The following is an 11,211-nucleotide window of genomic DNA, read 5'->3' on the forward strand; positions in this document are numbered from 1 at the left end:
CAAAAATAAGCCCACAGTTCGATTAACCGAACCATAAACACCCCTAATTCTTCCAACATATAAGAATAGCATTGTAACCATTACAAAAGTATCTTACATACAATTGGAATATTTTGGGTGGGAACACTGGATTGTATTAGTACAATTATAAATCGACATAATGGTTTGCATTGTTTTTAATACGAGTCAATTTAAAATGATACCAAATGTATATTATATAAGAAATCGAGGGCTGAGTTGTTGGTGTATTAACTGGTTTGTTCCAGCCTTGATTTGGAATCAAATCCCGCAATGAACACTTTGGGAAATAAATGAGTAGAGGGAAGTTATTAATGATGAAGGAGTAGGGGAAGTTATTAATGGTGCTAATACCAAAAAGATGTGTGGTAGAAGATGTATTATTAAATATAGGGCTGCTAATACCAAAAAGATGTGTGCTAATACCAAATTTGATTCATTTATATTTAAATTCGAATCAGATCTTATTCATCATATTTAAATTGAACTTGGATTGCAATCGGTATTGAATAGTATTAAAAAATTAAACAAAAAGTGATTAAAATATTATATATTATTAATAAAATTAATTAAACTTCACTTTAATATTGTATTTCTTTAATAAAATGAATAAAAAACAACTTGTATAAAACTTAAACTTATAATAATTTAACAGAAATACAACATTTAAGCCAATTTTATTGATACATAAAATACAAAATTTAAATATTTATGAACATATATAGTTAAATTGAATTGAACAGAATCGAATATAATTAAATTGAATTTGAATTACCCTTGACAGGGATCGAATTTTCGAATCTGCACAGTCGGATACTGTTTGCAGCCACAAGGAGAATATTGTACATTTTTAATTTTAATATGCTATTTTATCAACACTGAAAATCTGAACCGGGGTTAAAATTGCTTGAAAATTGGAAGCTTCAAGTGCCAGAACAACAAGAACGACAGACCAACCGACCACAAAGGTCCAAAAGGACACGCTGACATGCTCCCCGCGGTCTAGGCTGTAGAGTCTCGCTGTTTCCGGAGGAAAAAAATTTACAAACGCCGCGACAGCCACTGATTCGTCCAACTGTAATTATAATCAAACTTGGTTCTCCGCCATAAACGTGGCGTACAATTCTCCGTTCTGCCAGTGCCATCACCGCACGAATTATTGCTCAACACTATTCTATCTTAAATTCTAAACAACTAGATCGGACGGTGCAGGGTGCCTGATTGATGTTTGTTTGATTATACAATCTAAACTCTAAGCGTAACAGCACAACGCGTTGCAACACGACTCTTTCTACGAATCCCCAACTTAGCCACGTGGATCGATATAATTAATCTTTACACTTTAATTTGCCAGGTGGCAAGAGTCCAGTGCAAATGTATTGCGGTAAGTAGTTGTCCCTTTATAATGTCCTTCATAATTCCAAGATAAATCAACGGAATCTCATTACCTCAGTGTACCTCAAAATTTACCATCCAGAAATAAATGAGAATGAGAATTTCCGAACCCTAAGAAGTCTGCTGAAGTCGTAAATGGGGAAAATAGTTGTGGTGGTGGAAGATGTAGACGCGGCACGAACAGCTCTCCGATGGGCGCTCCAGAACTTGCTTCGCTACGGCGACATCATTATACTTCTTCACGTCTTCACTCCCACGAGATCGAAAAGCAAGAAGAAACGGAGAGTCCTGAGATTGAGAGGCTTTCAATTGGCTCTTTCCTTCAACGACATCTGCAACACCGTCCTCGATGTATTCCCGTCGTCTTTGATACTTTTCTCCTTTCTTCTTTCTTGTTAGTTTGACGACGTCGTAGAATCTCGTTGACTCAATTCAATTTGCAGGCAAAGGTGGAGATCGTCGTACGTGAAGGTGATTTAGAGGGCCGGACGATCGTGTCGACGGTTAGGGAGGTTGGAGCTTCGGCCTTGGTCGTCGGACTCCATGACCAGAGTTTTCTGTACAAGTAAGTCAATATGAAACTTGTTGAGTGCCACTGCCACATTCTAGAGTCTCTGGTTTTCAATCTTCTTTGAAGAGTTAAAGCACATCTACTCTAGGGATTTTAAGACCCTTTTCAGATTACAGGAGTACGCTTTCGATTCTAATTGCCAAGCAGACCCTAAACTACAGTCAGATTGATTGGTTCATTATTGCTTCCTGAACCTCAATCCTCAAGTCAATTTTGGTGGGTTTTTACATTTTTCTAGCTTCTTCTTGAGAAGTGTTAGGATGTTTCCAAGGTACCATGCTTCCCTCGTCAGCTTGATCAGATGAGCTTATTTGATAGAACGATACCAGAAGAGGCTATAGTCTGTAGAGGCTGTGGACGACTGTCGATGGTCAAAAGAAAATGGCTCCACTTATCTGGACTGTTTCTATTCGTTCTCAGTGGGACCCACAAATTCGACCACCTCGGTCCACTCTGCTCCAGTTTGATAAAGATGCATGTTGTTTGGTTTCCTGAGTCGGAAAGTAAAAAAAAAAGTGTGATTTGGGTTGGGCACATCCCTTTTTGAAAAATTCGACAGATCCTTAATAAAAGGACAAAAACACCCACCGTTGGTTAAGGCAAAAAGTCAAAATATGAGGGTATTTTGGTCTTTTAAACTTAGGTTTTGACTATACAAGCCCAAGCCCAAGCCCAAGCCCAAGCCCGAGGGCTAATTTGTTCCTCTCACTCTCTCTGTCTCAAAGTAGAATCCTTTTTACATTTTGTCCAGGATGGCAATGGCCCAAGGCAACATAACAAACAACCTCAATTGCAGAATTCTTGCTATTAAACAACCATTATCATCTACGCCGACGACGACAAAACGGCCGACAGCAGCAGACAGTTCGACGGGTTTGGAGTTCTCACAGATTGAGATTGCTAGATTGTGGTAAACTTCCTCCTCCCCACAGGACTCATAAAGATTTTCATAGTTGTAATTTTGTAAGAAGGAATCCGGAATAATTTTACTAACCTGGGACTAGGGATGCCATTGGGTCAGGGTGGTAAATCTGCAGTCACCGTCACCGACCTTTTCCTGTTTGGGTCGGGTCAGCCTTGATTGGGTTGGGTAGCTTGACTGAATATAAGTGTACTTGTGGGACGGACAGGTTGGGGTGGGTTTACTATTTCCTCTTTATTTGATCGGGTCCATAATGGGGTTCAGGTTGAGCAAAGCCCATACCAAACCCGATACGTCGACATCCCTACCTGAACAGTAACACCGACTTAAAGGACCTGGTTAGTTTAATGGTTTCGTATTTCAACAAGATGACATGATCACATGGGCTGATTAGACTTACCCAATTTTCCTACAGGTCTATAGGTACATCTAGAGCTGTCAATGGGTCGAATTATCAGATCGATTAAACAGATTATGGCAGTTTTGGTTATATGGTTTGTGTTCCAGTTTACAATTAATTGGATTGAGATTGGTTCTTTGTTATTTCGAACCGATTAGGACCTAAAGGTTTCTTTTTTTTTTTTAAACAATAAATTTAATAGACAGTATATAAAATAATTTTATTAAGAACATTTCTTTTATTAACATATAAACGGTTTACTATTTATGTTCATTTTAGGTTATATTAACAAAAATGAAAATCCAATTTGTTATCTTGATAGGTAATTATGGATGCCAACCCAATTAACCCGAGTGATAATTGGTTCTGTTTTGGGTTTATTTTATAAAAGCAGATTAATAATTATTTTGGGATTGGTGTTCCAAACCAGATCCGACTCATTGACAGCTCTAAGGACAGCAATTCTCTAATAAAGTTGCAGCCCATAGAGCACAAAAGAATATTGGGTTAATCTGGTTTTTAATATTACTGATCAAAATAAAAAAGAAAAAGAAAAACTATGCTTTAATTTCATTCTCTCCTTGGTTAATGCTTGTTCATTTTAATTTATTTAATGCAATTTACTTACAGTGTCCCTCCTCAAGTCCCCCAGAAGATTCCATACCGAATCCTTCCAAGCCCATTTCACATAATATGGAGAAGATCAAGGAGAAAAAAGGAAAGCACATGAAAGTATATACAGGAAGCTCTAAACCATCCAATCACATACCAAACCATTGTTGTTAATGGTATTCTTGGGTTGGGCCTGGCTCGGGCCCCTAACAGTACAGAGTAGAAAAAGAACAAATCCTTGCGATGAAACAAAGTGGGGTGGGTGTTGACATCACAGTGCCGTCTGCGCTTGCGAAGTTGTTTGTTGAAGATCCGGCCATGTCACTTTCTTTGTACATACGTGAATACTACTGAGGTGCCTTTTTTTGTGCTTTACAGATATCTATGCTGAATGACCGAGTGGCCTTTCCTTGGCTTTATTGCTTTTCGTTTCCTTTTCTTACTAGGTGAGGTCGGTCCATTGAGCAGAAGACTAAGACAAAATGACATGTTCCACTTACCACCACTCTTAGAAATAGAACTGAGATGAGCGAGGCCACTGTTCAAACAACTCTGATACTTTGAAGAGTGGACGTTTGAAATTGAATAAAATATATACACGAGGAGTCTCAGGTTTATAATTCAAACAAAGGCATTTGGCTTGATAGACTATTGGTTCGAGTTTTGAATGGTCAGGTTTTGTGGCTTCTGTACTGTCCTCCCACAGAAATATCCCACTGCTCAGCCGTTTAGCTTAGGTGCAGCTTCTAATTTTCAACTTGGTTTATTTCTGGTTGTTGTTGTTTGGTTTGACTTACAGCTTTCTTTTGATGCTGCTTGTTTCATTGAGGTGGTCTTGAAGTTTAGTTCTGTCCAACCATCACTACTGCAACTCTACTATTTTAGATTGAAAATTCTCTCTCACACACACATCAGTACGTAGGGGTGTGTTATTATCTCCTAGAACATCTACTTTTGACCAGTAAGTAGAGGTTTGCCCCACTTAATTAGAACTAGATGTGCTCAGAATCAGATCATTTCCTTTATCTCAGCCCAGAATTTAACGAAATGGTTGGAAGTTGGGAGTTGGGGCCCTGGATATTTATGAATTTTATATATAGTTGATGTATTGATAACTGAAATATCTTTTTTCGTGTGTATTAAAGTCTTTAAATGCAGGAATTTTCATCCTATATATATTTAGATTGTGTTGGGATATGCTTCATGATCTGTGTTTTTATAGCCCAAAAGAACAAACTCCAATTGCGCTTAAAAGTGTTTGGTCAGATTATAATATTTTTAAAAAACAATTTTTACAAGAAACTCAAGACACTTTTTTGGTTCCCACATATAAAAAATAAAAGCTTATCCAAACAAAGTCTTATTATTGATTAAACAGATTTCAAGGATGGGGCTCTGGTATAAGAACATTGTAACGTTAATATATCTTTTTCATTTTTCCTGATGCTTATTTGGATATTAGCAAAGAAGGTAAACCACTTAGGGCCATACTGTAAAGTTTGGGAAGAGTAATATTTACAGTGGAAAACCTAGTATTTTGTATATCTAAGCCTTGTATTTGCACTGTATATATTTGTATTTATACTCTTTCTAAACTGAGCCTTAAAATTCTTAGTCTTCAACATTTGGCACGTAGCACCAATAATAGTGTGCTACTCTCGAGTAGATCTGTTCATGGGCTGGGTTTAGGGCTCAGCTTCTCACTATTTGGGCATGGGCTTTGGGATGGGCCATTCAAATTTTGGCAAAAACCAAGCCTGAGTCCAATCCATGAACAGGTCTACTCTCTGAGCCTCAATATTTGTGATCCACTTGAAAATTAACTTTTGTAATCAAATATTAAGAGGGAAATTTTGTTTTATTATTATACCCCTTTTTACTTCTTAGGGAAAAGAGTTAATCTATATCTATATATATAACAAGATGGTCCACACCAGCATGCCTCTCATTGCTCCATTACCTTCACCGTGCATTCTCCTTGACTCTCCCTCCTCTCCCCTTCCCACCACTCCCATGCATTAAGCCATGTCACCATTCCCAACCCAACTACCTAAAAATATTTATGGAATTTCTCTCGTATGATATCTCCTTTAAGTCATTAGGAAACATATCATGTTACTCAATTCCCAGTCAATTCCTAAAATCTCTCCCCCATTCCGTATTCACACTCTCATTTAAAATATTCATATTGATTAATAAATAGATAAATACAGGTAATGTTTAATAAAACCCATATTCAATGAGTTTTAAATAGTGTTATTACTAAAAAATAATAAATACAGTTAGTAAAATATCAAAAATTAAATATTCTTATTAGTACGGTTAGTAAAATACCAAAAATTATAAATATTGTTATTAATTAACTCATCATGACTTTTTAAAGTATTTTGGATAAATACTTTTATATTCATGTTAGTTAACAATATTTTATAGAAATTGAAAACTCTTTAACTAATTTCTATAAAATTGATAATTATATTTAATAATTATAAAAAAGTATAAAATTTTAGTCATTACTATTATTATAGTTAATAACCGAATGCAGATGAGGGAATAAAATATTATAATGTTGGAAAACAAAATTATTAATTAACTTATACTATAAAATAAAAGATAAATTAGTGTAATTTTGTTAGTAAACTACTTAATAAAAATTTAAAATAATTTTCAATAAATCTCCATAATTATACAAATGTAATAAATTTTTCAAAAATTTTCATAAAACTACATTATCATAAAATAACATTTTGGAAATTAAAAGATATAATATTGTACTTTTGGAATATTTTGAAAATTTTAGGAAAATTTGTTACATTTGATAGATTTTGGAAAACTGTTAAAAATTGTGTAATTTTCGTTGTAAATTATTAAAGATAAATGAGTATGGGAAAGGGAAACTGTAATTTAAACCAATAATTAAACAAATTATTAAGATAAATTAGTATAATATTGGAAAAAAGAAATTATTGATTAGTTTATATTAGAAAATATAAGATAAATTAGTATAATTCTATAAGTAAACCATTTAAAAAGAAAATAAATTATTTAATAACAATTTAAAAATAAATTTGAATAAATTTTAAAAATTACACAAATATAATAAATTTTCCAAAATTTTAATAAAATTACATTTTTGAAAATTAATTAAAATTTAGTGTACTTTTAGAAATTTACCATGTGGCTATATACTTTTTCTCATTTTTATCATCAAATTGAATATTGGGTTGACGGGGAGTGGGTGCCTTGCCTTGAACCCGCCCGAGTGGGGAAAATTCGATGATTCTCCATCCTTGATGAGGAGTGGGTGTCTTGCCTTAAACTCGCCCAACATTGAGGACGAGGTGGGGAAATTTGAGGATTCCCCATTCCTAACAAGGAGTGGTTCCTTGCCCTGAACCTACCTAACATTGGGAATAGGGTGGGGATGGGGTAGAGTGTCTTGACTTATGGTCTACGAGGCGGGGACAGGGATGAGGTGCCTTGTCTCGAACCCGCCCCGTTGCTATTCCTATAGAATTGTTAATTATTAGTGAAATTAATAAAAATGTTAGCTTTCGTAATTATTTTTATTTATTTAAAGTCAATCAAAATTCCATTTAAAAATAATGAAAATAATAAATGATGAGGGTGATTTTGCCCTCCAATGACATCATGACACGTGGCACTCAGAACTATCTCATAAGACCTCAGTGCTATGTAAGCATTGATTTCAGAAATACTCCAGGCACACCTCGCCTACCTTAGCTATCCCAACACCACCTCAACAGGGCCGACCTGCGGACATCTCAGCAAGGTCGAGTTGGCGTAAGAGGTGACCTACTTCTATCAACCTAACTAAGACCCGATTGGCGGTTTGCAAGATGTGGTAGCTGACCTCCTTTGCGAGTAGGTTATCGTCTACAAATCCTCTGGAATCACATCGCTACATCGACGGAGCTAATTCCTGCCCCGCTTGCTTCGAAGGCAATCGGGTCTATCGCCTTACGCGGAATCTGTCTTTGAGCATGAAACCACCTCCGAACGAGGCGGGTTCGTGATCTCAAACATGCTACATGAAGCCCACGATGCATCCCATTGATTAGAAAGGTACATGCGATTTAGCACTCAACTCTCTTGCTCTTTCGCTTTCAAGCATTCTTAAACTCTTTGCTAACTTAAGAATCGAAGTGCCCACCCTGGGTACTCTGACCATTGTTTCCTCGCAACTTGGTTAGCCGACCTAGTCAGTCTGTCATTCGAGTTGTCCTCTAGCAGAGAGTTACTAAATCATGCACCATTAATAACAATTATTAAAATTACTACAAATGATTAATAAAATTAAACTTATTAAAAATATTTGTTCATAAAATTAACAATAATATTTTTTTGTAAACCAACATTAAATGAAAAATACAATTTTTTAAATTTTAAATATTAACAACAATTTTATATATTTTTATTTAACTAACAATAAATTTTGATTGTTAATTTATCAATTAATTAATAGTAAATAAAATTATTCAATCTTTCAGATTTTCGGTCCCCGCTATTTTAAAATAAAATTGAAATATCATGCTATATTGCATGATGATTTATGTAGATCGATGTGAGTCTTGAATCAAAATACATGTTTACTTACTTTTCATTGGTTCACATTTACAAGTTGTACCTATGATCACCTACCTTAAAAACTTTAATAACGTTAAAGATGTCAACTATTATATTTCACTTTATCACTAGGTTACTTTTATTTCACCATGTAAATTTTGCACCATAGATTTTGCCAAACTCTCAATATGAAACTTTGGTGGGTTGTTTCTCACAAAAATAGAGATTGGATCGTGACCCGATCTGAGACATCATGTAAACGGTTAAAGCATGCGAAGATGCTTCACGCTGTTAGTTAACCAAAACCAGACGTCGTTCAATTCTCCTCTCCTCTCCCTTGAGTGTCGTAGACGAGACACTCGTTCTCTTCTCCCTCTCTCCCCCATCCACCCTGTGGCGACTTAATATCCATTACAGCTGGCGACAAACAACCATCATCAACAAATGGATCAACCTTAGGTATTATCTTCTTTGCATCTCTTCTTCTTCCATGAAAACTAACACTGATCATTTTGGATGGCCGCCATCCACCCAGCGGTGACTTAACAACCATTACCGCCGGCGATAAACAACCATCACTAGCGGTGGTGAATAAGTAGCTCCTTCAATCATCGGTTGTGGAACACCCATTTTGATGTAAATGCTACTCCTCCAACAATAAGGCTGGTTGGACTCCATTAGAAGCACACACACAAGTCCACCACTGACGGTTAGGCCTACATCGGAAATCGAGAAGGAGTTTCTGTAGATTACATGTGAGCCTGCTCATAGAAACAGGACCATTCTCACCATAGGATAACGATTGAGGACATGGAGCCCAGAACAGACACCTACAACCATGAATTTGTAATGGCCATCAACAACACTACAACTTGGAGAAGAAAACCTGCTTTTCGAGTGTCCATCTTCAAAATCCAAATGAGAAACATGTGATCAAACTCCAGGAATTTTTTGCCAATAAATCCAACCAATTATTTAAACAAAACCTGAAAGTTGCAACAGTTATCTGAAACTCTGACCAACATTACAACCCGAATAAGAATCTACCACTTCTGACATCCAATTTCAGGCCCAAATGAGAAAGTCTTCTATATTGAACGACTCTTTACAAAGAAACAAAACAAGATAACTAAAAAACAAAACATAGCAGAAATTATGTTCAAATGGAATATCTGTCATGACTTTTGAAACTCCTCTTCTTGTTCTGTGATGCTGCACGATTTGGGCACTCCTAGCTAGCTGTGACCCGGCTTCTGACTGGAACGAACGACACCTGAGAGGAAGGAGAAAGTGAAGGGTTCTCGGGGAGTCATCCCGATGGGAACACTCCAATGGCTTAGTTAGAACTGAAGGAAACCACAAAGAGAGCAGTGAGTAAGAGTGCTCAAAGTGCTTAAGCTTCAATACCTCTTTTCTATGTGGGTTTGGGTTCTTTTTATGTTGGAATCAGGTCATACCTGGAATAACCGCCATCGCCCTTGTCGTTACTACCAGGGCAGGTGTGGCAGGCGCAGGTTGCCGCCACAAACTGCCATTGCCAGGTATGGGCTTGACAGACGTGTCATGCCTTCCAGAGGAGGCAAACAGAACGCCGCCTAGCAAACGGAACACCACCTGGCGAGGGATCAGAGCCCTGCCACTGGGTTTGGTGGGTACGGATGTCAGACAGGGCTCCCCACAACCTACCGAGCTACCGCGCACCGGACTGTCTGGGGCAGGTTTGTCCTTGTACCGAGGTGCCGAGGTGCCTGCACTGGGGGAGGGAGGACGATGCTGCCTCGAGGTGCAGCCGAGACACTTAACCACGAGCCAGGGTGCTCCCTTTTCGAGAAGGGAGAGCTCGGGACCTTCCCCACTTGGTGTAAATCAGAATTGGCCAGCGTTGGACTCGGCGTGTTTCTCCCGTCAAGTTGTGGTCGTGTTGTCAGGCTGAGTTGTACGCTGGACCAGGTCATATACACGTGTCCCCGGGCTATGAGGTCAGGCCAAATCACCCTTCATCATTCTGTTTTCTGATGTTGGAAGAAAAACCACTAAAGACAAACACAAGGAAATTCCATGTTTGAACAACAGTGAAGGACTAGAATTCAGACCTGAGTGCTACTTAGACAAATCATAAGATCAAAATGCCAAATACTCCATCCAAAAGAAGCTTATATGATATCAAACTCCCCCGATGCTCTTCTTCTACAAGACCCATACAAAAAAAAAATAAAAAAAAAAACCTTCTTGCTTCTGGGTAACAACTCTAAACAGGACTTCAAAAATGAGTTCCAGGAATGCAATCTACAACTTTGCAACTTTGATGGAAGAAGCAAACCCAAGATCAGATTCTACTGATTCTACCTTTAAAGCTTTAGCTTCTATAACCATCTAATGAAATAGCTTACAGATTTTTTTTAATCTCTCTCTTTTCTCTTACTAAAGTTGTAAAGTTGGTAGAGAGAGGAGAGATGTTGCATAAACAAGCGAGTAGTGAAAAACTAAAAAGCGGATGGGTGAAGGTGGGTTATAGAAACGAGTTTGGCTTCAGTCCAGGCACCCTCAGTCAGGTGATGGTAGCCATCCACTTGGTAGCGACTTAACAACCATAACCACCAGTAATGGTTGTTTGTCGCTGGCGGTAATGAAGATTAAGTCACCGCCAGGTGGATGGGGGGAGAGAGAGGGAGAAGAGAACGAGTGTCTCATCTACAACATTCAAGG

At 37.4% G+C, this 11,211-nt stretch overlaps 1 protein-coding gene across 5 annotated transcripts; it reads left to right on the forward strand.

Annotated features, from left to right (window-relative positions):
- Positions 1 to 875: 875 nt before the first annotated feature.
- Positions 876 to 5,094, forward strand: LOC104601074 (uncharacterized). Of its 5 annotated transcripts, none has more exons than XR_016083649.1 (6): positions 876 to 1,764; positions 1,857 to 1,978; positions 2,781 to 2,894; positions 3,322 to 3,400; positions 3,937 to 4,273; positions 4,365 to 5,094. XR_016083649.1 is itself a non-coding variant. In XM_010264267.3 (4 exons), the coding sequence occupies exons 1-4, from the start codon at positions 1,549 to 1,551 to the stop codon at positions 4,034 to 4,036; spliced, it is 597 nt and encodes a 198-aa protein (XP_010262569.1). In that variant the 5' UTR covers positions 899 to 1,548; the 3' UTR covers positions 4,037 to 5,094. The 5 variants fall into 5 exon arrangements, 1 of the variants encoding a protein (XP_010262569.1); XR_016083648.1 differs by having other exon boundaries at positions 891 to 1,764; positions 2,736 to 2,894; XR_016083647.1 differs by lacking the exon at positions 3,322 to 3,400 and having other exon boundaries at positions 892 to 1,764.
- The last annotated feature ends 6,117 nt before the right edge of the window (positions 5,095 to 11,211 follow it).

Source organism: Nelumbo nucifera, chromosome 3 (genome assembly GCF_055504915.1).
Source record: "Nelumbo nucifera cultivar China Antique chromosome 3, China Antique-T2T, whole genome shotgun sequence".
Lineage (NCBI taxonomy): Eukaryota > Viridiplantae > Streptophyta > Magnoliopsida > Proteales > Nelumbonaceae > Nelumbo > Nelumbo nucifera.

Bases quoted from the DNA above. Each gene is read 5' to 3' on its own strand.
- LOC104601074 (XM_010264267.3), top strand. From the start codon at position 1,549: ATGGGGAAAATAGTTGTGGTGGTGGAAGATGTAGACGCGGCACGAACA. The intron at 1,979-2,735 runs GTAAGTCAATAT...CATTTTGTCCAG, and splicing joins GACCAGAGTTTTCTGTACAA to GATGGCAATGGCCCAAGGCA. The intron at 2,895-3,936 runs GTAAACTTCCTC...ATTTACTTACAG, and splicing joins ATTGAGATTGCTAGATTGTG to TGTCCCTCCTCAAGTCCCCC.